The sequence below is a fragment of the Musa acuminata genome, chromosome BXJ3-8 (assembly GCF_036884655.1).
Source record: "Musa acuminata AAA Group cultivar baxijiao chromosome BXJ3-8, Cavendish_Baxijiao_AAA, whole genome shotgun sequence".
NCBI classification, from domain to species: Eukaryota; Viridiplantae; Streptophyta; class Magnoliopsida; order Zingiberales; family Musaceae; genus Musa; species Musa acuminata.
The window spans coordinates 48,379,122-48,404,546 of NC_088356.1; the positions used below are offsets into that span (position 1 = coordinate 48,379,122).

A 25,425-nucleotide genomic window follows, 5' to 3' on the forward strand; every position below is an offset into this window, starting at 1 on the left:
CTTGGGGATTCCAATGTTATTAGAATCTTGTACATTTCATTATAAGTTAGTGTTGGTTAACTTTATTCTTGAGACCACAAGTTAATCTACATAAAGGTATGGTAATGAAGAATCTGTCCCCTGACATCCATGGTAATCAATTTGTACTGCATGTTTTGATTCTCATCTTATGCTCCCCACAATATTTTTTTGGAGACTCTTCTTTTGCTACTTTGGAAGCCAGATCACAGTGGCAAGTGTCCTGAGAATGTAGAGTTAGAGTTGAAGTCAGACAAGTACTGCTGAAGCTTGCTTCTTAAGTTAGTAATAGCCTTTTGCTTTCATGTAGACACAAAGCTCTTTTGGTGTGATGCCCCATCTTATATAATTGCCTAATGATCATATAGATGCTGGTACCTAAGCAAGTTAGGTTAGATGTTTAACTTAATATGGATCATAATAGTATACTGGTATTTTTAGTTTGATTTTGACTTATCTACACTTCTTTTTTCTGCAAAGTCCTCAGATTACATACTTCCAAAGTGGTAAAAAAAAAAAAACATTAGAGAATCTGGGCTTAGCAATTCAAAAGCTTAGGCATTATGTCATCCTAATCCATTCCATTGATAAAGCTTATAAATGTATTGGATACTTTCTTAATAGCCTAAATCCTTAGGATTTATGGTCAATCAATCAAAATCATATTTGTCATCGTATTTGTTAAGTCAAAAATTGATTATTCGAATAGAAGCTATTTCAAAGCCAATTGATATTCTTTTTTTGTGTCACTCGATCTCGATTGATAATATGTCAGTCCATCTTTGAAGATGCCACACATTACAAAATTACATAGGGAATATTTTCGATAATACTCCTCCAATATTTAAGTTAGCCTTCAATCGTATTGAAAATATCTTCAGAAATATGCTTGAGGTTTATGACTATTACTTTCATGATCAATACTAATTATAAAAAATTATTTATGTGTCTCTCCCATGCTTAATCGCAATTATGCTACGCTAAATCTATAATAAAATAACACCCAACTAATTCTACTTTGTGTTGAGATATCGATCATATGTTGATCACATGGTGTTAAGATATCAATCACATATATTGAGATATCGATCATATAATTAATGTATTAAGTTGGTCAATTGACGCTGAGGTATCGATTATGTTTATATCCTTGTATTAATATTAAAATAAGTTATGAGTACTCGTGAGAGGAGATGATAAGACTTGTGAATATATTATATTATTTCATAATTATTTTTTTATTAGAAAATCTTCATTGTTTATTGATCAATACAACATGCTATTAATTTGCACACAATCCATTATTATATCTCCTCCTCTAATTAATGTACTACAATGACTTAATTCCCACATTTAACTTTGGACTGAAGATAAAAAGAAAAGGATAATGAAATCAAAGATGCTCATCTTGTTCAACAACAAAGTGTGCTAAGTTTCTGATGAAGCTTGCCATGCCCAACTGTGCTATGGGGCTAAACAACCCAATGACCATATATAAGTGCAAGCCCACCAAGTCCTATACCTTGAGCAGTCAATTGGTGACCCATCTCACTACACAATCCTCAAATTTCATTTGTATAACTCCATGGATATGTATGTCAGATTATACAAGAGTCAACAAAGTTAGTCAAGATTTGCATGAATTACCATTCAATTTGGCATGCTTGGTTCAACAATTAATACTTGCTCAGCATATGCTGTCTCTTTTAGATCAGTCCTGAGTTCCTACAGAGGTTGAACAATGGTCAGGAAGAATAACTAGAGTTATATTACCATGGGGAAGGACTCCTCACCTTCTTAGTCGATCAACTAGAGTTTAATCTTTAGATGGTATAGTGAGTGATAGGCTGCTCAACCCTCAATTCAACAGTTGGTGTTGTAGCATGCATGAGGAAGTTTGATTGAATGCAGAGCCTTGTGGTGTGGAATATTTGTGGCAACGAATAATCCCTCCTTGCCTCAACCACTTCACCTCTCTCAACCATAACATGCAGAAGATTGGTAACTTTGCTGATCCTGTTGGGGTTGCAGAGTCCACAAGCCATTGTGTTACACATGTAAACATTCGATTCCTTCTCCATTGTAGCTGTCAAGTTGAGTGCTTTGGGCCTTTCCTGCAGTATCCAGCAATCACACTGTGTTGGATATAATCTGCCTGGAGTCAATTCCTTTGTTCTGCATTTAGTTCATCAGCATCTATCCATGCTTTCTCCAACTTGCAGTTAGCAAGCTTGAAAGCTTGCATTTAACCTCAAGGGAAAAGATTGGATATCAATCCACCTTCTGCTAATTTTCTTGGTGTACTTCTCTACCAAGGAAAAGAGCATCTGCAGTTACTAGACATAGTTTATGGTGACAGAACATAGCTAAAAATTTGATATAATCTCAAAGGGAAAAGATTGTACCTTAATCCACCTTCTGCTATTCCTCGTAGTTGTGTTCCTGACAAGGAAAAGAACATCTTTGGCTGGTAGATACATTGATTCTGAGCCATAGCCACTTGTCATCTACCTAAAAGGATGAGCGTAACCTGAAAGGAAAAGATTAGACCTTAGTCCACATCCATCTATATATATCCTCAACAAAAAAAAGTAAATGAGCTGAGTCCTTCTTGCCACCAATTTGCACGGCCATTAAAAGCCTCAATCTATCAGTCATCACCTAACCAGTCATCTCGAAGTAGTCGGATTATTGTTTCACATAAATAAAAAAAGAAAAGTATCGGATATTTTATCTTAAAAAACTTCTCAATATTAAGTTTTTGTCAAAGATACTCCTTAATTAGTTTTTCTATTCGACATCTCTTTTTTATCAATTTGATAAAAATATTCCTTCGTCCTCTTCATTCGTCTTTGTTATCACCTATTGATCGAACTTTCTCTTTCGCCTCCCTTTCTCCTTTCCTTTTCTATGTGATAGCGATGACATTACTAGAGGGAATGTATATTTTCATTAAATTGATAAAAAATATCTTTAAGTAAAAATCGATATTTGATAAATATTAAGAATAATTTTGGATAAAATGCCCAAAAAGTATGCTATGAGATTTCTGCTCCATTTCTTTGTCTTCAAGTTTGTTTGAGATTGAGATTGTCGCAAGTCATGCATTCGTTCCGTCTGAGTGGGCGAGAATAACTTCTTAGATAAACTTCTTCTCGAGGTTGAGATGTCTATATTAATTGCTTCTGTTAACAACTTCAGCCACTTGGCAGAAAACAAGAAAGATCTTTCTATGTCAATCCATGCCAGCGTCAACATCAAAAACCATGAAAAGAATGGAACTGCTGCAGGTCCACAACTTGAATCCTTCACCTAATTGCCATAGAAACCAGCAAAACCTAACACACAAATAGCGTATGAGTGTAAAACTTACCCATCTCTCATCTACTACTCTTCCTCCTTACTTTATAATATACAAAAAGTCCTAAATGACATGAGAGTTTAATGTATTCTAAGACTGAAGTATTATTGTAGAATATCACTAGTTTTATGATATAAAGGCACTTAAAATCTATCTGGGAAGCTTCGAAAGTTTACTTCGAAGTTGCGTGCAATGAGCTTCTCACTGCACATAATTGGACAGCTGAGTCTGTCTTGCCCTCATCAGTTACCTCGTTCCAAGATTACTTATCTTAATGCTTATGTGCTGGACTTAGTCCTCGATCATCTATAAATTGAGATGCCATTCACCTCCTTGTAGCTCATACTCGTCTGCTTCTACCCCAAACGTAGCTCCAATGGTTCCCTTCCTTCCTCTCATTCTCCTCCTCCTCTCGCCGGAAATTGTGTCGCTGGGACTGTCTAATCCGACTTGTGCCCCGATGCCTCCGGTCATCGCGATTCCCATATTTCGCTTAGATGTCGATCTCCTGCAGTTTGCCTTGAACTTGGAACACATAGAGGCTGACTTCTTCCTCTTCGCCGCTCTCGGGAGGGGGCTCGATTCCATCGCACCGGAGCTGGCCATGGGCGGTCCGCCTCCTATCGGTGCCAGGAAAGCAAACCTTGACGAGACCACAAGGCTCATCACCGAGGAGTTTGGTTACCAAGAAGTTGGCCATTTGAGGTCTCTCTCTTTCTTTCTCCGTAAACTTGCACCCCAAGTAAAACACTTCTGCATCCATGCATACATATTCTTGCGTCACTGTTCAACACTTCAAACCTTCTCACTACCAAACAGGACTGCAACTTCATTCGACTAGCCAGAAGTTAAGAGTTTCACTTTACTAGATGACTAATCCTTAAGATCTTTCTTTGTAACACCTTTGTTCATTCATTTCAACATGAATGTATCATCACTATACCATCTACTGACTGCTTGACGTATGTTGTGAATGAGAAAGGGCTATCAAGACTACTGTAGGTGGGTTCCCGAGGCCTCTGCTGGACTTGAGTTCACACAACTTTGCAAAGATCATGAATGATGCATTTGGGTACCATCTCGACCCTCCATTCGATCCCTACATCGACACCATCAACTTCCTCCTGGCTTCTTACGTGATACCATACATGGGCCTTGTGGGTTACGTAGGGGCAAACCCTAACATCAACGGCTACGTCTCAAAAAGAGTAATGACAAATTGCGGGCCAATTCCTACATATCATCTAATATTATCTATCTCGTAGCAGTATGAGACTAATCAGTTCCTCACACAGCTTCTGGCGGGATTATTAGCCGTGGAAGCCGGCCAAGATGCAATCATCAGAGATCGGCTGTACCAGCACATGCACGAATTCGTGCCGCCGTATCGGATCACGGTCGCCGAGTTCACCGACCGGATCTCCGCCCTGAGGAACCGGCTGGCGATGTGCGGCATCAAGGACGAAGGCCTCCTCGTCCCGCCGGTGCTTGGCGCCGAGGGAAGGATCGCCACCAACGTAATCTCCGCCAACCGCAACTCCCTCGCCTACCGGCGAACGCCCGCCGAGGTGCTCAGGGTGGTGTATGGAACCGGTAACGAGCATCAGCCCGGCGGTTTCCTCCCCAAAGGAGGCAACGGAACGATCGCCAGAGAACTGTTGGCTCCGTAGGGGAATCGTCGTTTCTGCATGCATAGGCAGTACGAGGGGTTTCGATGCTGTTGTCGTACTTGACATAAGAAGATAAATGTATTGATTGCCGACTATGATGTATGTTGTTATTATGATGTATTGGATATACTCGAAATTGCCTTGTGCCCGTGAAATGCTCGCAGGGCTAATTTTGGAAACAAAGCCACACGGAGACTATTCGCTCCCATGGCGCGCTCGCTATTGTAACCACCTCAGCACCCCATCTCTGCAAACGGTCGTGATTTTGCCACGTCGTCACCCGTGAGGTCTAGATAGCTTTCCCATCGAGCCCGACGTCCTCCAAAGGCCCCCCGCCCTCTTTGATTCTGGGAAGTGTGTAGAAGCACATGGAGGAGTCCTAAAAAGCGGGGCGGGAGCGATAAGAAAAGGTGGAAATCGCAGAGGCCGTGGAGCAAAAGATTTCTTGCTTTGTCCTGCACATCGAGATCGTTCGAGCCCTGCGACGATGGTAGACTACCATGCCCAAACTGAAGAGATCGTAAGGAGTTTCATCTCATACATTTAGGATTTCCTTTTCTTTTCGTCTTTTGGATTTGATCTGGTTTCGGTTCGGATTGACGAGGGATTTCTTGTTGCTCGGGTTGTGTGGATGGTTGTAGAGCCGGGAGGGAGAGGGGCTGAAGTACTTGAACTTCGTGCACCTGGCGGCGATGCAGGCGGTTGTGTGCCTGGCGATGCTGTACCAGTTCGCGAAGATGAGCTCGGGGCCGCTGAAGCCGGGGGTGTACCTCGCGGAGGGAACCGTGAAGGTCGTGATCGGCCCCGTGTGTGAGAGGTTCCGTGATGTGCCTTTCGAGTTCCTCAAGTTCCTCGATCGCAAGGTATGCATCTCTCTCTCTCGCTCGTTTGCTATGCCATGTTTTTTTGTGTGTACAGTGTCCTTGGCCTTTGATTCCGTTATAGTGATATCGGGGTGACGACCTATCTACTCCCTTCACCGGAACGTTATGTTCGCATCTAATCAACCTTAATAACTTCTTACGGCCGCCGTCTACTACTACCAGCCGTGCACACCCTCTGTCTCCGTCAACTTACGGCGTCATTCCAGCGTTATAGTTTTTTTTTCTCATATTTTTAAATGAAAAATACCTAATTTAGATGTGAGTAATAACTTTACCAGTCACGTGTCAGACGGGCGAGTCGCTCACCGCGGTGGCACGTAACGTGGCGGCACTACTGAAGTCGGCGTCGGCCCAGGCGTACAAAGCGATCCAGAAGGCGCGGGCCGGGGCGGTGGCAATGGCGTCGGGGGTGGCGAAGGAAGTGTACGTGCGCTGCGAGCTGGTGGCGGAGCGGTACGCTGTCGCGGCCTGGCGGTCGCTGAACCGCCTGCCGCTGTTCCCGCGGGTGGCGCAGGTCCTCGTTCACATGGCGGCTTATTGGGCTGCGAAGTACAACAGCGAGGTGGGAACCGCGGCGGGAAGGGGCTACGCGGTGGCACACTACCTACCGACGGTGCCTATCGAGAGGATCACGAATGTCTTCCTGGAGGATTCGGAGAAGGCAAGGCGTGAACGCACCGCCAAAGCTGTAGCGGCGGCAGAGTGACCGGTGGTACTGTTGATGGAAAGCGTGCGGCTTCCTAATAGTTTATCTACTATGAAAGAATACGAATTTGGTGTGCTGTGCTCCGAATACGAATAAGTATCGATGCTATCGAAACCAACGGATGGTGTAGGATAGGATAGAATTTGTCCGAATCAGAGGTTGCTTGTTGTAGAAAATGTTGTCAATCACATGGCTAAATGACGAATTGAGTATGAAAATATCGTTCTACTTGGAAATATTCCACGTGATTCCTCGTATGTTATCAACGATAAGAAGGAAGATTGCATTTGTTGATTTCAATAACAGGAATGAAATTAATGAGTATATTTGTGGAAATCCTTGACTTCAATTTATGCATAATAATCGAGTCCTGCTATTTAGTTAACAGGTTGACTATTTGGTCTCGGAATGGTTGGTTTGAACTATTGGTATCAGGAAATATGGTTCTCGAGAATATTAACATGGTTGTTTGGAATGGTTGCTGTCATTGACGAGCACTTGGCACCCACCTATCAAAATAATGTCTTCATGAGAAATAAGTAGCATCTCACGTGCCAATAGCAAGGCAATTGTGTCGTCCATGAAGGGATCAAGTTAAATTTATATTAAGGGTTAAGATTGATTTTAATACTGACTCATAATCAATTATTAATATAATAATATATATAATTTAAATTTTAAAAAAAAAATATTTTAGCCTTTATGGGTTTCGTCAAATACCACTTAAGTTCTTATGGTTTTGTTTAAGCCTGAGATAACCTATATTTTAACAAACGTATCATATAATGGTTTTGTTTAAGTTCTCCCGTCGACATACGTTAAAGTTTGTTTACGTGACATGCTGGCTTATAATAAATTAATTAATATAATGGTATATGTAATTTAAGTTAAAAAAAATATATCTTATCGACGAAGAAAAAGCGATGGAGATCTTAGCGGCGAACGAAGGCGGAGAGACAAAGGTAGGAGAGGTCGGAGGCGAAGGTGAGAGAAAACTAGACCACCACATTTTAGGCGCGACAGGTGGGAGTGCAAGGGGGAATGAAGTAGGAGATGGTATGGCCGAAGACGCTCAAGAGGAGGAAGAGGGACCAAGAGATCATTGTCGGTTTAGCATCGGACTAGTCAATACACATCCACTTGAGGTAAGACCGGAAGCTCCTAATCTTATCGTTAGCACAAGAGAAGTTGCATGCGTACGACACCCTATTAAGTAGCAGTAGTTCGGTGTTGTTGCTAGTGGTGGTTCCACAACAAGACTACCATCAATAATGGGAGGAGATAGTCTCAATTTTTTTAATTTAAATTACACATGTTATATTAATAGTTTATTATGAATCAACATGTCATGTAAACAGATTCGAACGTTTGTTAATTTAGACTTGATAGGAGGAGCTTATATATTATGTTTTTGAAAATATATGAGTTATTTTAGACACAAGTACTTAAGTCTAAAATGAATATTTTTTAAACATAAATTATACTTGTTATTATATTAATAATATAATATGAGTCAACATGTCACGTAAGCAGATTCTAATATCTGTTAACTCAGACTTGATAGGAAGGGCTTATATGTTATGTTTTTAAAGATGTAAAGATTATTTTAAATATGAGTAAACTATAAGAGTTTAAGTGATCCATAATCAAAATCACATGGGTTAAAATAGACCTTAACCCTTTATTAATAAATCTTACTTTTAATATATATCATAATTTAATTTATATAAAAATAGTTATATTAGAAACATGTCGATTAAAGAGGTTCATAAAAAAAAAAATTCTTGAAAACCAGTATTTTTTTTCTTCTAATTCTTGAAGGATACCGGGTCACAATAAAAAATAAGAAATGTCGTACATAGGGATTACAATCAGCTCAATTCTTTTTTCCTTTGACATTGTAAGTTATCTGAGCTTCTTACATCAAGTTTTGATATCCATTAGCTGCGTATGATTATTTTGATAATTAATTAGATTTATGGGTATTTTTATCTATTGCCATTCTATTATTCCTTTGGGTATTTACATTTGCGTTATTCGATTAAACTAAATTTAATTTTATTTTCCTCCGCCTTTCACATCAACCAATATTTATATGGGATCAGTTCCCCAAATGTTAGGTAGTATTATTTGGTTAACTAACCGTCGTGTCCCCTCCAATGGCGGACGGAGGAGACGAGCTCGACGAAGCCGAGGAGCTCGGCGGCAGGCAGAAGGCGGAGATCGCCAAATGGTTCCTCGCCAATGCCCCCGCCGGGGAGATCCAATACGTCGCCAAAGGTGCTCCCCCTCTTTCTTCCTTCTCTTATATTTTCCCCCATCTGTTCTCCGTTGTGAGAAGGCTTTGATCTCGTTTGTGCTTTGCAGACGTGCGATCGATCCTTGGGGATGACGCAATCTACGAGATGGCTGCAGCAGAGGCCTACCCCGTCTACAACAAGGCGCATTTGATTGCTCTCCAGATGCCTGATCGGAGTGGTGATGTGAGTCCCCTATGTTAATTCGCATCGATTTCTTGAAACCGCGATCGTACGTTGGTCTCTATATGAGTTGAACATGTCGATCAGTTTTCTTCTGTTCTTTTTATGATGTGGCTAGTTTGAAGATATACTATTGATAGAATGGTTCTTAATCTGGGCTGTCTCTAAATCCTTTGGGTTGAAGAAAACTAGCCAAAGAGATAAAAGGTAGCTGGTCCACATGATGGCTCCATTGCATGCTTGTAATTTGGGCGCAATTTTTCTTGCTTTCTGCAGCTTTAGATGAGTTAGATCATCGGACATGGTTGTAGTGGTGTTACGTCTTGCTGTCATAATGGACATAATTGGTGATGGTGTGACCACCGGTAGCTACTTTTTTTAGTGGAGACGGTACACACATGGTCGGTGATGGTGTGACCATTGGACATCTTCTTCCTTGTAAGAATTTAGCTATGCCACTATGTCTGGGTATATCCTCGGTATAACCACCAAGCTGACTTTCACTGAGTGGTAGTGACTAAAGCAAATGAAATGAGGAAGTGTTGGAGAATTGAAAATATTAAGTTAATTTTGTCATTTTGTATGCTGAAAAATCTCCTTGTCCATACATTAATAATATGTAGGCATGACTAAATCAATGACATTGTGTTATATGTAAATCAAGTGTCCTACTGCACAATGTTGACTATGAACTGAATACTCAAACTACTATTTAGTCGACTTTTAATTTCACATGGATACATATGGTTGATATTGAGGTTAATTCTACATAATATAAAAATTGCAATTAAAAAGCTAAAGACATGGTAAAAGTTCTTGCCACACTTGGCCTAGTCTATCAAAACTAGACTTTTCATGATTATCAAAACTATACACTCAAAATATGTACTAGTCCAGCTATGCTTTGTGTGTTAGAAAATTGAATTATTAGAACATATACAAATTTTGTCACCATGATTAGGATGTTGAGGTGAATGCTTGGGGATGCTAGGATAGATATAGAAGGAAAGGGAAATGTGACTGCAGCCAACTTATCAGTTGGGACCTTACAGATTGTTGTTGTTATTGTTGCATCTACTAATATAATATGTTGGACTGATACTACTACCTCAGCTGATACTAATGTCCCCCAAAATAGATCTTTTGTTCTAGGGGTCATTATATTATAGTTTTCTAATGCTAATTCTCCAGAAGAAAGGATTTCAGCTCTTTAGACATTAGAAGCTTTATCAGTTTCCTATTTAGAACTTATCCACACATTGTACCTTTTCCTTTTCTCTGTTGGGGGTGCATAGAGGATAAACTGGATGCTAGCCTAGATACCATAAGCACAGCTGTCAATGAGGTCATATAGTAAAAAGTTATCTTAGTTTCACATATGATTGCCCGCCCATGTATAAAAGCATAGTACGACATATTGCTGGTTTTAGTATTGTTAATGTGGAGGCACTACAATATCAATTATAGAATCTTTAAAAAATAAACATTATTGTACTTCCAATATGTCTATAATCTATTAACGATAAATTGCAGTATGTCTGACTGAAAAAGTAGAGAAAGAAATTGCTGTTTTGGAAAAAGAAAAGTGATATCTTCATATGCTTGAGTGTTTGATTGTTGAAAATTGTATTTATGACTATTAATTCTGTTGTTCACATTTAGGTACTTATTACGGCATATGGAGAACTTGATAAAAACAATTATTTTGATCCCAGGACTGCTCAAGTTGCTACAGTGGATCATGTCAAACAAGTAATCTCATATATTTTCTATCTGTTCCTGCTCACTTCGAGTGTTAATGATAGATTTACTTTTTTTGTTTTAGCTTGAAGTGGCTTTACAGGTTTTGTGAAACATTAGGATATGTGATTTGCCATCTGATAAGTTTATGTGTATGATCTAGACAAGTTTTTATTGTCCTGAGTCGGTGAGAAGTTCTGATTATCTGTTGGAGTCATTGATTCTCACTTTCTGCACATGGTTTGTTATGTCAAAAATCAGACATCCAACTTTAAAATATACTAGCAGATTGTTAAATATGTCCATAGAGAGATAGGAGCATGGACAAAATGATGTGAAGAGACCACAAAAGGTTGAGCAAACTTCACTTCAAAAGATATCCAGAGGTTATAATCATGAGTCATGATCACACAGAGAAACTTTGTTCATTCACATCACAGTGTTGAAGAGGATAAGCATACAAACCAAACATAAACCTTCTCTTGTATAGAAGAATAGCCATCGTGATATAATTAGCTCAGAATGTTATTGTGAACTGAGTAAAGATTGATGTATTAAACTATTAGGAATTGGTGGCAACAAAAGCAAGCAATGTTGCATAAACAAGTTTGATGTTCATACAAGTTTACATAAACTTGTAATCTTTAAGGTTGATGAACAGAAGAGGGTCCTGTTATTTAATCCTTTTTTCCTTGTGGTTACTCTTTTCCTCTCTCTTTGGTAGTTTTTTTCTTGGGATTCAACATGTATATTTATTTATGACTGACATCTGATGAGCTTAGGAAGGCATTAAATTCAACTATTAAAATGCCAGTCTTATGCTATAGTAAGTTTGTCTTTATCAAACTAAAAGTTAAAATTGGTAAAGCATCTAGGATGATAACTAAATTTCATGATCTCATTCTTGGTGATAGTATGCAACTGTTTTTCTCCTCTCTTTGAAGTAATATCCTTAGTCTGCATGGAGCTGAGTACTCTTTAGTTTTTTTTGTGAATTCCAATTTGTCATTCATTGTTTCTCCCTGAATATTTGACATAGTTGTCATGTGGCCTAGTGTTGTTAAAATCCACCACCTAGGCTGCCAGTGTTATTTATAGTGTCTTCTGTAAAAATTTTTGTTCTGTTTACTGGTTTGGATATTCATTCTTGAATTGTCAGTACAATCAGTAAATTGAATATTATTCATCTGATGCATCAATTTTTTTTTTTTTGCATATTGACCTCTTGCAACAAGCTTCGATAATGTAATTTTGTTTTGTAACTGGCCTTGTATAACAGTACTAAACAAGTTCTATCACAATCATTATTGTTGTAGACTATCTTAGAATTTTAATCTTTGAACTGATTACATTGTTGTGAATTTCTTTAGGTATGTACAAATGTAAGACCTGCTAGTGATGAGGAGCTCCCATCTCCATATATTGAGGAGTTCCGGTATGTTGTGGACTTTTGAGGAATGAGCTTCACTTTTCAGTGTAAAACTGTCCAAATCATTGTTTGCTCCAATAGCACCATGATGGTCATCCTTATTTGCTTTTTTTTGCTAATTTTTGTCTATTTGACAAATAAAAGTTGAGGTTGTGGAATAAGGTCATAAGCATACTGTTATTATATAAGTTTTTGTAAGTTTCTTTATCCACATGTTTCATGTATGCTGTGTGAATAATTTGTTTATTGTTTCTCAAAATAAGATGTGTCAAGATAAATCTGTGCCTCTGAGCCTCAGTAATTTGCATTTAATTATTGGGAGGAAGTCATCATGTATGTCTATCCTGGCTTTTCATCTGAGCTTCATCCCATGTTCTCTATCCTACCAGAGGCAGTGATCCAAATTAATCAACTAGTTCATAACATCCTCCATTTATACTTCAGCTCCAAGCATGTAATGTAGGTCAGAAACTCATTTGGCTCTCCAACTGTCAATGAATGCGTTTTTCACACTCTTTTATTAATATTTAGGTCAAATACTTGGACACTCATCATAAGTGTAGGTTTTTGCTTTCTAGTGGATAATCATTTTTGGTAACATGTTCGATGTTGCTATTCTGCAGAATTTATGTAAGTCAACAATAAAACAAATACCTGCTAAAAAGCCTAAGATTTCCATCCATTTCGTGAATTCCCTAAAACCTACATATTTTTAGTTCAAGTATATCATTTTTATATAATATCTTGGTATCCATGCAGGAGTACCCTGGCTGATGAACTCAGCAAATATGTTGGAGAAACTTATCCAAAGGGAACCTGTGCAGTTTACTGCATTAGTGGAAAAGATGCAGAAGGACCAGGAGCTGATTTTGAGTTTGTAATCGTGATTTCTGCTACTAAGTATAGCCCACAAAATTTCTGGTTTGTGAATCTTCAGTAGTTCAATTAGTTGGATTCTGAAGTTCGTCATCTTTTTGGTTATCTTCTGGCATAATTTTTCCAGTTGTTCACTATTGTTCTTTATGTTACATGATGTTCTTTTATTTGGTGACTCCTGTGAGGAACGTGCAGTAGATAATCATGTTAAACATGGTTTAGTTCTATCAAGAAAATGAAGATATTCCTTATCAGTCCCTTGACCAAAAAATTCTTAGATATCTGCAGACCATGAAGCCATAAGTGGTGGTAAATATGTTGTCTTACATGCTTGTTCCACTACGTAATGCAGATCCAATCTTCTGATGATTGCATTTTGGTTTGCTCTCTAGGGTGTTTGACTCAGTTGAAAGACATTTGTTGCTGAACAACTTACATATAAAACAATCCTAGTTATGCTAGTTTTTCTGTGTTTTATATTCACATGTCACCAAAGATTCTGTTCATATGGCTCATAACACAAAGCATCCTGTGTGTATCTGCTATCACTGAGCCAAGTGGTAGTTGGAAAGAAGCTTAACAGAGTTCTGTATACATTAAAGACAACAACTGCATCTGTTTTCATTTTTCATAATTTTATAACGAAGTTTCAAAAAGGAGGTCCATCAAACAAATATCTTATCAAGAAGGAAGATCTTCCATTAAAACAAACTTAAAAATTGTTCATTTTCTAAAGAATGAAAGTAATAAGGACCGATATTTATTGATGTAATTTTCTTGATTGTATTTTTGTTCTTATTTTTCTGTACCTAGGGGAATGTTAAAAAGGGGAAGAGATTGTAACATAGGATATCATTGAATGAACGAGTGAACGAATATGGTTTCTCTTCCTCATAATGTGTTAGTGGTGTGACACCAGATTCTTTGATACTTCAACCCATAATTTCTATCATGTTGCACTTTCAGCAATGGAAGATGGCAGTCAACTTGGAATGTGGATTTCAAGGATGATCTGCAGTTTGTGGAAATAAAAGGAAAGATACTAGTAGGTCATTCATCCCAACCACCACACTGAGTTGAGGTTTTAATAATTGTTGATGATTGCTACTATTGTTTCAATTTGCAGTATGTTTGACACTCAATGTCCCTGTCAGGTAGGATCCCATTACTTTGAAGAAGGAAATGTCCACTTGGATGCTAAAAATGAATTCAAGGACTCCACCATCTTCCAGGTGATATGAATAAACAATTAACTGTGGTGATTAAGAATGAACAGTTTATCTGAAAAAATTAGTTGCTTAACTTTCGTGCCCTATACTTAATGCACTAAGAATGACAAACTTTTGGTTGGCTGGTTTTACAGATCCATATTTTCTGGTGTTTCTTCCACTTAGCATGCTTTTACATATCAAACTTCCCAATATGTTCTTTTTTCTGTTTGTTATTTCCTTTCTCCTGATCTTTTGGTCTATATCTACTTAATGCCCTAGCATGCAACTAGTAATTATATGTCAGCATAATCATAAATATCGAAAGAATGACAAACCTTTGCTTGGCTGATTTTATAGATCTAAATTTTCTGGCAGTTCTTCCACTTAACATACTTATATGATTGAACAACCGGGATCAATTTACTTATGATACATATTTGACATTCATAAAAAGTATCTAATGAATTATGAGTTCAATAGATCTTGTTTAGCAGAAAGACGGATATTTCTTGCTTATTATTAGACAATCACCTATTCACAAACCTTGTGTGGGGCTAATAGTTTTTATTTTTCATGATGCAGCTCTATCCCTCTGTCTTTTTAGCTCAGATGCATTTTTCAGATAGGGTACTAACCAAGCACCATTAGCCCACTGGTCCTTAGCTTTATGGAACCACAATTACATCAAATCATTGTAGAAACATAAGGCTGATGGCTATGAAGCTCAGCAAGGTCTCAACTATTGGTCTGATCAAGATCAGTATTTAATTTTTTTATTATTTTTTCAATGATATCCGGTGGTACAGTTTGCTTAACACTCCATATACCAATACTGTGCCAGTCTGATCGGTTGCTGAAATTGGTATTGGACCAAAAATTCCTTGCTGCTTAGCATCCTCTATGGATGGAGATTGCATAATTAGATCCATGTAATATGCATCTTTGTTTGATGCCATTGTTGACATAATTGATGTGTTGAGTAGTAGCTATTCAAGTATGATTCTCCTTTTTCCTTAAGGCAACACTATCTGTCGCTTAATATTCTCAGTTGAGGTTGCCTTTGCTGGAAGATCATGTTCTCGTATGCTAATGAATTTCATCAGTATTACTCACACCATCACTGTCATTTTCAGTCTCCTGAAGATTGTGCTGCCTCAATAACCAACATTATTTGCCACCATGAAACTGAATTTATGGCATCTCTTGAGGTTTTATCCTATGTCCTATCTCACTGTTTCTTATATTCAGTCAACTGAAAACAGAGCATTAACTTTTGGCATATGCAGGCATCGTATGTGCATTTACCTGACACCACTTTCAAGGTATCATCAGGCATTCAAAACGTGATTCTGTTTGAATTTTTCCGTATGCATATCCTTGCATAAATTCATACTTGATGTCTGTCAGTATATATATGATCATGTTGACATGAGATTAGGCAAATTAGATCACCTTCCAAATTATGATTATCCACAACAATAAAATTGATCTATACCTTATGAAGTTCCCATACAATAAAATCATCAAATTTGAACCTTTTGCATTTTGTTTACTTAAATAATAAAAAAATTGTAACATTATTCCTTTTTACCCACTTTTTAGACAACATAACATATTTGAAGTCTCATGATTTGAGAACGGGAATACTTTAGAGGGTGAAGATCAAACTTAAATGGTTGTATGTCGATGGAATTCTTCTATTACTGAATCGGTAACTCTCTCTGTAAATAATATTATGAAAATAAATATATAAATATATTAAGCATACATATTCACACACACACACACACACACACACACACACACATATATATATATATATATATATATATATATATATATATATATATATATAATATTTTTACTATTAAATTAGAATATTAAAATATTAAAATCAAAGTTCTCATATTTTTGCTGAAGCATATTAGAGGTGCCTCATAAGTTTCTATATTTAATGTGTGGTTTTAGTATATGCTAGTTGGACTGTCTGGGGGTAGTTGCCATAGGAGGTGCTCGGAGACAATACGATGATCAAGACTTTCAAGAAACTTTTATATTGTTAGTGCTGTCATGGGATAATCAATTGATCTCCATATAAAATACAATAGCATGCAAGGCTTCGATAATCAATCATGGTGATAAAACGTCTTTCCTTTGGTCATTACGCTGTGAAGATAGTTGTTTGCTATACATGATTTCACATACACAGGGTTAAAAGGGATATAATTACTCATTTCATGTTGATTCATTACTCATCTTATTTAATTCTCATCTTTGGTGCTAACAAAATCCCATTTTCTCCAATTCCGTCATCTGTAGTAATCCTAAATTTTCTCTGTGTTTAAACTTTCTCATCTACCAACATTAATGATCTTTATATATGTATATATTATCCTCATACAGGATCTGAGAAGGAAACTTCCAGTTACTCGTACGCTTTTCCCATGGCACAGTACTTTGCAGTTCAGCCTTACAAGGGACATAACAAGGGAACTTGAAATTGGACAGTGAAGGTAAAAAGACATTGATGAGATTGGAAATCTTTTGTTTGTATTTTAAACTCCAGAGTTCATTTTATTGCTGACATGAAGTTCTAATTATTTTTCCAAGTTTTCCAGGAACGATCGTTGTAAAGATAGACTTGCCTCTCTTCACACCTAGAAATACCCATCGTTCACAGATATGTACAACCTTTTGTATTCTACTTGCACTCTCTGATTTATTTGTCTGTTGCACGGAGTTTGAAAAGAAAATAATGTCCTCTGCAATTTGTTGTACGTGGTTCACTGATCTTATTTAGAAGCTCACTGTTGACTGATTCAGTAGGGCAAAGACCTGAACCGTGGATGACCTCGTCTCCGAACAAGCACTGCGGGGCAGCAGCTGTACACAGCCTTTAGTAGTATGATGTATGACGTGAGAACCATATGTTACAAAACTCATTTTAACCATGTCAGCATGCTAATCTGGAATCTCTATAGCCTTAAACTCGATTAACTGCTATACTGCAGGCATTTCTTTTTTTACTATACTCATGACATGATCCAAGCAATTGGCATCCTGTGTTGCACCTTGCTTTAAAAGTAGATATCTCTTATGCAATGCTTTCACACACTGTCAAATTGGATTCTGACAGGGTTGCCTCTTTGGGATTGAACTTAGATGTGCTCTTGGTAATGGATATAGCAGAACAGTTGTCCCCATTGCATGAGATAATTCTTTCTGCAAATGCTGTTTTGCTTGGTGGTCACTACAATTTCCTTCATGACCTTTGGTAAGGGTATAATTCACAATCTTTTCACACATCATAGCCCATACGTTCTAGTTCAGGTGCAGCATCACTTATTTTCATTTCTTAGCTAACTAAAATCATGTTGTTTGAATTGCCAGTGACGGAATCTTATCACCAAACATCTTATCACCAAACATGCATTTATTTTTGGAGTTGTATTATCATTAGTGAAGTTCATGTCATATATGTCATCAGTGGTCAGCGCTCTTTTTTTATTAGGTCTTAAAAGGAAACATTTAGCTTTCCAGCTCACTAGCATTAGGATGCACAAGAAGTGATCACCGTGAGAAGACCCACTCAGCTCTACTGCATCTTCAAGAAGAGATCTACACAAGCGTGATGCCTCGCATCCATTTTTTAGGCTTAAAAACATAAATGATGAGATGACTTGACAAAAGAACATTGTTTTTAACAGAATTGTTTTTTTTTTAATAGAATTATATCATCTAGGGAACAAAATACGGTAGGTCTGTAACAATAGTGCAACAACATATTTATTATATCATCCATCTATCATTTAATAGATAGTATAGTGAACAATTTATTTATGACACCAAATGTAAAGAAACTGCCTCAGCCTTGCTTGTGATGTTACCAAGGAAACCCACCGAATCCCAGCAAACAAAAAGAAGGCAGCAGGTAGGTAAGTAAATAAATACACATCTATCTATTTTATCACACACTCATGCAAATAACACGAAATGATAACTCTGATCCCGGAAGAAGAGCCAGGGGTGCTACGGTAATTTTAGCACGGTCCGTCCCCTGCTGCTACTCGTCGGAGTCGTCCTCCCCGCCGAAGATGGAGAAGCGGTAGTAGAGGAGGAAAAGTATCAGCAGCAGCAGGAGCGCCACGCCGACGGGGGAGCCCCCGACGCGGTGGATGGAGTCCGGGGAGCCGGCGGCGAAGATGTCCGAGAGGACGGCGCCGCGGTCGGACGACAGGAACCGAATCACCAGCACGAGGACGACCGGGAGCAGCAGAAGCCCCGTCGGGCTGAGGACGTCGGAGATGGCCCCCGTTATGGCCTCCCCGCCTCCACCGACGAGGAACGGCGCCGCCACCACCACCCCCACCACCACCGCCAGCAGAACCCCATGGGGCGGAGCTCCCTGCCCTTCCTGATCCAGCATCGGTACTCCTCTGCGCCCCTTCCTCTCTTCACCTCACCTCACTGCACCACTGCTCCTGACTCGCTGCCCCCTCACCGCCTTAGGTTGGTAGAAGAAAGCGATTGCCCGTGTCTCAGCGAGAGAGAGAAAGAAAGAGAGTCGCAAAGCGACACATTTATGATGGGAAGTGGGCCGTGGAGCCCAGCTTTGGGAGGTAGATGAGAGATGTGCCCTCTTTAACTCGGAAGAGGGAAAGAGGAAGCTGTGTGATGATATGGGCATCGGTAGTTGGGAAAGCAGAAAACAAAAAGGGGTTGAAAGTTTCAAACAGGGTGAGGCACATGGTGGCACGTGACGCCACCGACTCGGATCACGTGAGGATAGGAACGGGGATTTACAACTGACGCAACCGGCACGTGGTAGAATCGCTGGAATGCCGCAGCGTAACGGGGCCAATCGGTTCTCTTTCTTTTCTCCTCGAGTGAGTTGACCATAATAATGCAAAGTACGGAGCAAATGATACGATTGCATCGTTGGGAGAGTATGAGGTTTAGAATATGCAGCTTCCAATTTGCCAATGGCGACACAAGACCAGTATCTGAAATCAAATCCAAGACTCGTAATCATCTACTATCGGACGTTACAGCTGCATGTCCTCGTCTTAATACACCTAGACACAGCATCTTGCATTAATTAAAACTACGATTTAGTTGGAATTCAACACATGTATATACGATCGAGAATGACACGGCCCACACCAAGTCATCCATCGATCAGCATGTGCGTGCAGGTCATCCTTGTATCTTCTTCTTCTTGTTGCTGCTTCTGCTTGTAGTAGTACTACTCAAATCGATCCAGTCCAAGCTGCTGGTAGTGGTGGTGGATGTCCTCCGGGTGGTCATCAATCTTTTGCCTCTCGGGCTGCGCCCATCGCCCTTCCTGAGACCTCATCATGCCCTTGTTCTCGTCCTGCCTCCAGTTGGGCGGCACCATGAGATGCTCGTGTAGGAAATCGCAGGACTTGTTCACCAGCGCCGGGTCTCGCCCGGTGGTCGGTGCAAACTTCCGACCCTTCCCCTGGAATCTGCGAGCCCAAACCAGCAGGTGTTAGACCAAGACACAACTCTTGCATTCAGGAGAATAGCAGGGCGGGGGATCGCTAGCGATGAGGGATCGTACCCGTCCAAGAGATGGAGATGGGCTTCCAAATTATGGTAGTTGGAGGGGTCGAGGGAGTCCTTGAGGAAGGGCGAGTGCTTGTGGTCCAGAAGCAGCTCCACCCCGACGTGAACGTACCCGTCCATCGCCCTCAGCATGAACTCCGGCATGTGCTCGTTGATCAGCACGCCCGGCACCGTGGGCACCTTGTCGTGGACGTTCACCACCCGCAGCACCTTCAGCCCCAGCTTGTCGCACCGCTCCTTGAAGTGCTCGTTGCCCACCCTCGGCCCCCCGTATGAGAACACCGCCATCGGCACCTGCTTCCCGTCGGCTCCCTTGATGAGCTCCATCTCCGCGATGTCGTACGCGTTCAGCGTCGCCAGCGCGCTGCCGAGGCTGTGCCCCGCCACCGTTATGCTCACCTCCTCCCCGGCCTCGGTGTACTGGGCCACCAGCTTCCTCACCTCGGTCAGCACTTGCTCCCTAGCGGAGTACTTGCAGAACCGGCACGTCGAGTCCTTCTCGATGTACAAGTCAACGAAGCCGGTCTCCACCTTGACCCGGGTGTCCGGGCAGGGGATCCCCGCAGATCTCACCGGCTGCATCTTGGCCATGAAGTCGTGGATCCACTCCAGCCGCGTCACCGTCCCCCTCCACGCGATCAGGATGTCGCGGCGCCCCAGCCGGGCGGTGGTCTCGTCGTTGGACACCGAGACGTAGCCGATCCAGTTGGCGCGCTCGCTCCACGTCCGGGAGCCCATGACGGACTTGGCAAAGAACTTGGGCACCTTGACGTTGGAGGTGGCGTAGAGGTACCTGGTAACGTCGTAGCCGGCGCTTTCCATGCCCAGGCCGTAGAAGAACTGGCGGCGGCTGTACTTGCAGCTGCCGCAGTAGCGGGAGAACTTGTCATAGTCGAACGAGTCGTAGCAGGCCTGCACGAACTCGCCGTAGCGGATGAGCTCCGTACGAAGGAGGGGGTCGATCGGGTCCAGCAGGCCAGCCCAGTCGTCGCGGCCGTGGATCACGCGCCACCGGCTGGCTAGACCGTCCTGCGGCTGGCGGGTATCCACTTGCTCTGCTGTCTTCTGGAGCTCGAGGTCGGAGATGATCGCGGACATGGAATCTTCCCTGGCCGCCCTTGGTGGCTGAATTCTCACTCCCCGGTTGTGGGTGCGCAGCACCGGCACCGGAGACGGCTTAACGAGGGAGAGGGACGGGAGAGGTGGACCGGGCTGAGAAGGGGAGCTGTGAAAGACGCCAGGGAACCAGACAGGGAGTGAAGACTGGGAAATCGCCATCGGAGGCGACGGCTTCGAGGGGCTCTGAGGGCGGGCTATAGAAGGGAAGGTGATGGCGTTACAGTGGAAGCGCTGCGTATGATTGTGTTGGGCACTATATGTCGGGCATGGGGATGGATTTATACAGGCAGGAGGTACGGTGAGAAGTAGAAATACGCAAGTAGTACGAGCTACGCTCGTGCATCGCGTCTTAAGGCGGGACACACTTCGCGTCGACGTACCAATAATGGATGCCAGATTTTTATTACTCGGTTACCGAAAACGGACGAGAAGAGCACAAGTCGGACACAAAATGGATGAGAAGGGATGACGCGGCACCTCTCCACCTGTCACGTCGATCGGACGGAAGCGCGATTGTACCGTATCGCTCGCGACTTGAGTCGTTACATCCAGCAATGGTTACACGTGATACGCGAGAGTCGCTTGGTCTCGATCGACGTTTCTCGGTGGAGCATTTTGCCTTCCTTCTGTCCCAACTTAGTGCTTTTGCCTCAACATCTACGGGTGATTGAAGATGATGTTTCACTTGTCAGTTCAATTATTGCTCTCGGTATCATGAGACATGTTAATCTCATTCATGGAATGGAAACAATCCCTTGGATTTATATAAATGTACCTTTTTTTTCCTAATTTTTATTATTATTCATGTCATCGATCATAATCTTATCGGACGATCGATCAACTATAAAATTAGATGGATGATTAAACTATAGGTCACAACAACAGGTCATCATTTATCCACATAACATACAATGATAGTGACGAGATAGAAATCTCACTATTGATTTCATTTTTATCATTCATATAAATATATATATATGTATATATATATATATATATTAAGAATAGATTAATGCAGGTCTGAGAGTGATGCCAACAATGGTGACGATAATAACAGAAACGTTGATAATGACTAGAATAATTAATGGTGATAGCATTATCAAAGAGATGGCAATGTCCATTTTTTTAATAAATAAGATTATTTTATTTCTTACCCCCAAAAGATCTTTCAAAAAAATATTACTAAAAAACAAACCCTCCAAAGAATATAAAAATATAAAATTATTTTTGTTGGCAAATAAGTAAAACAAATCTCAGATGTACAATTGTAAAATATTTTTTTATATGTAATTGGAGAAAGAAGTTTGAGTGAATATATAATTGTGGAATGCTTTTAGTATTTATAAGTAAGTGTTATTTAGTAAAATTATATTTCAAAAGTCTATTAAATATTTTATTATATAGTTATCTTTTAATATTTTTAATATTTATTTAAAAATAAATACATTTTTTATTATATAAATAAAAATAAAAAATGAATGTATATAATCCTATAAAAAATTTCAATGGCCCAAATATATAATAAATAAAAAAATATAATCATATAAATAAATATAAAAACAATTCTTAAATATAAATCATATTGATTTCTCGCTAAATCATTTTGACAATCTTATAAATTTAAATAAAATCACAAGACACTTTCAAAATTTATACTAATGTTAAAAAAATATATTAACATATACTAATGCTGAAATATTAATACTATCTCGAAGTAACGTCAACATTTAAATATTTCTAATGTAGCATCCAGTTTATATTTGACCTACATATTTAAAATATATTATCAAACGCATGATACACATGTGGTACGAATATAAATATTTTATTTGTAACTTTAATGCATAAAATTCATGTCACATCATAATACTTCAATGGTCACCGACGTTGCAAGAGTCGGCAAAATCCTTGAAAGATCGGAGAAAATTGAAGATAAGAAATATGAAGATAATTGTTTGTCTTTTGTCAATTTTGAGCAGAATTTTGAAATAGCAGTCATCATAATCTAATGACTCTGATGTTTGTTGCTGACAACATTGTGTTGATGTTTTTTGCTGACAACATTGTGTACAAACCAGTACAAATCGTTCAATTATTAGGTTATAATCCAAATTAAAAATGTGTGTAGGGTCTTTTTCTAATGTGTCTCCACTTTCTTTATTCGAGATCTCATATTTTTTTCATGTTACAAAAAAAATATCATCGATGTCGTGATCAATCCGGTATTGTTCAAGGTACATCGTGTCCGATAATGATTGTTCAATTATTAGGTTATGGTCCAAATTAATAATATATCATATTAGGGTCTTTTTCTAATATGTCTCCACTTTATTCGAGATCTCATATTTTTTTCATGTTATAAAAAAAATATCATCGATGTCGTGATCAATCCCATAAGGTGCGAACTCGTGTGTGTAGGATTGTTCAAGGTACATTGTGTCCAATAAGGATTGTTCAATTATTAGGTTATGATCCAAATTAATAATATGTCATATTAGGGTCTTTTTCTAAGATGTCTCCACTTTATTCCGGATCTTATGTTTTTTTCATGTTACAAAAAAAATATCATCAATGTCGTGATTAATCCAATAAGGTGCGAACTCGTGTGTGTAGGCTTGTTTGAGGTACATTGTGTCCAATAAGATTTATTCAATTATTAGGTTATGATCCAAATTAATAATATGTCATATTAGGGTCTTTTTCTAAGGTGTGTCCACTTTGTTCGAGATCTCATGTTTTTTTCATGTTACAAAAAAAATATCATCGATGTCGTGATCAATCCAATACGGAGCAAACTCGTGTGTGTAGACTTGTTCAAGGTATATTGTGTCTAATAAGGATTGTTCAATTATTAGGTTATGATCCAAATTAATAATATGTCATATTAGGGTCTTTTTCTAAGGTGTCTCCACTTTATTCGAGATCTCATGTTTTTTTCATGTTACAAAAAAAATATCATCGATGTCGTGATCAATCCAATAAGGTGCGAACTCATGTGTGTAAGATTGTTCAAGGTACATTGTGTCCAATAAGGATTGTTCAATTATTAAGTTATGATCCAAATTAATAATATGTCATATCATGGTCTTTTTCTAAGGTGTCTCCACCTTATTCGAGATCTCATGTTTTTTTCATGTTACAAAAAAAAAATCATCGATGTCGTGATCAATCCCATAAGGTGCGAACTCGTGTGTGTAGGATTGTTCAAGGTACATTGTGTCCAATAAGGATTGTTCAATTATTAGGTTATGGTCCAAATTAATAATATATCATATTATGGTCTTTTTCTAAGGTGTCTCCACTTTATTCGAGATCTCTTTTTTTTTTTTCATGTTACAAAAAAAATATCATCGATGTCGTGATCAATACAATAAGGTGCAAACTCGTGTGTAGGCTTGTTCAAGGTACATTGTGTCCAATAAGGATTGTTCAATTATTAGGGTCTTTTTCTAAGGTGTCTCAATTTTATTCGAGATCTCAAATGTTTTTCATGTTACAAAAAAAATATCATCGATGTCGTGATCAATCCAATAAGGTGTAAACTCGTGTGTGTAAGATTGTTCAAGGTACACTGTGTCCAATAAGGATTGTTCAATTATTAGGTTATGGTCCAAATTAATAATATATCATATTAAGGTCTTTTTCTAAGGTGTCTTCACTTTATTCAAGATCTCATGTTTTTTTAATATTATAAAAAAAAATATCATCGATATCGTGATCAATCCGATAAGGTGCGAACTCGTGTGTGTAGGATTGTTCAAGGTATATTGTGTCCAATAAGGATTGTTCAATTATTAGGTTATGATCCAAATTAATAATATGTCATATTAGGGACTTTTTCTAAGGTGTCTCCATTTTATTCGAGATCTCATATTTTTTTCATGTTACAAAAAAAATATCATCGATGTCGTGATCAATCCAATAAGGTGCGAACTCGTGTGTGTAGGCTTGTTCGAGGTAGATTGTGTCAAATAAGGTTTATTCAATTATTAGGTTATGATCCAAATTAATAATATGTCATATTAGGATCTTTTTCTAAGGTGTGTCCACTTTATTCGAGATTTCATATTTTTTTCATGTTACAAAAAAAATATCATCGATGTCGTGATCAATCCAATACAGTGCAAACTCGTGTGTGTAGGATTGTTCAAGGTACATTGTGTCCAATAAGGATTGTTCAATTATTAGGTTATGATCCAAATTAATAATATATCATATTAGGGTCTTTTTTCTAAGGTGTCTCCATTTTATTCGAGATCTCATGTTTTTTTCATGTTACAAAAAAAATATCATCGATGTCGTGATCAATCCCATAAGGTGCGAACCCATGTGTGTAAGATTG

At 39.0% G+C, this 25,425-nt stretch overlaps 5 protein-coding genes across 6 annotated transcripts; 3 read left to right on the plus strand and 2 right to left on the minus strand.

Annotated features, from left to right (window-relative positions):
• The first annotated feature begins 3,734 nt into the window (after positions 1 to 3,734).
• LOC103995866 (ferritin-like catalase Nec2) lies at positions 3,735 to 5,197 on the plus strand. The gene is made up of 3 exons (XM_009416588.3): positions 3,735 to 4,084; positions 4,362 to 4,587; positions 4,675 to 5,197. The coding sequence occupies exons 1-3, from the start codon at positions 3,756 to 3,758 to the stop codon at positions 5,047 to 5,049; spliced, it is 930 nt and encodes a 309-aa protein (XP_009414863.3). The 5' UTR covers positions 3,735 to 3,755; the 3' UTR covers positions 5,050 to 5,197.
• A 188-nt stretch (positions 5,198 to 5,385) lies between these two features.
• LOC135646038 (stress-related protein-like) lies at positions 5,386 to 6,877 on the plus strand. Its single transcript, XM_065165121.1, has 3 exons — positions 5,386 to 5,569; positions 5,691 to 5,912; positions 6,223 to 6,877. The coding sequence occupies exons 1-3, from the start codon at positions 5,537 to 5,539 to the stop codon at positions 6,637 to 6,639; spliced, it is 672 nt and encodes a 223-aa protein (XP_065021193.1). The 5' UTR covers positions 5,386 to 5,536; the 3' UTR covers positions 6,640 to 6,877.
• Positions 6,878 to 8,778: 1,901 nt separating this feature from the next.
• Positions 8,779 to 17,485, plus strand: LOC135586586 (F-actin-capping protein subunit alpha-like). Of its 2 annotated transcripts, none has more exons than XM_065163010.1 (11): positions 8,779 to 8,919; positions 9,007 to 9,122; positions 10,782 to 10,871; positions 12,230 to 12,294; positions 13,048 to 13,209; positions 14,131 to 14,209; positions 14,319 to 14,396; positions 15,509 to 15,583; positions 15,662 to 15,697; positions 16,779 to 16,888; positions 16,986 to 17,485. In XM_065163010.1, exons 1-10 carry the CDS (start codon positions 8,799 to 8,801, stop codon positions 16,884 to 16,886), a joined length of 930 nt encoding a protein of 309 aa, XP_065019082.1. In that variant the 5' UTR covers positions 8,779 to 8,798; the 3' UTR covers positions 16,887 to 16,888; positions 16,986 to 17,485. The 2 variants fall into 2 exon arrangements, with proteins under 2 accessions (XP_065019082.1, XP_065019081.1); XM_065163009.1 differs by having other exon boundaries at positions 16,994 to 17,485.
• Positions 17,486 to 18,137: 652 nt separating this feature from the next.
• LOC135644994 (uncharacterized) lies at positions 18,138 to 18,981 on the minus strand. Its single transcript, XM_065163011.1, has one exon. The coding sequence runs from the start codon at positions 18,799 to 18,801 to the stop codon at positions 18,439 to 18,441; it is 363 nt and encodes a 120-aa protein (XP_065019083.1). The 5' UTR covers positions 18,802 to 18,981; the 3' UTR covers positions 18,138 to 18,438.
• A 398-nt stretch (positions 18,982 to 19,379) lies between these two features.
• LOC135644993 (phospholipase A1-Igamma2, chloroplastic-like) lies at positions 19,380 to 21,342 on the minus strand. Its single transcript, XM_065163008.1, has 2 exons — positions 19,960 to 21,342; positions 19,380 to 19,864 (listed from the first exon to the last, which is right to left on the minus strand). The coding sequence occupies exons 1-2, from the start codon at positions 21,240 to 21,242 to the stop codon at positions 19,621 to 19,623; spliced, it is 1,527 nt and encodes a 508-aa protein (XP_065019080.1). The 5' UTR covers positions 21,243 to 21,342; the 3' UTR covers positions 19,380 to 19,620.
• Between the last annotated feature and the right edge of the window lie 4,083 nt (positions 21,343 to 25,425).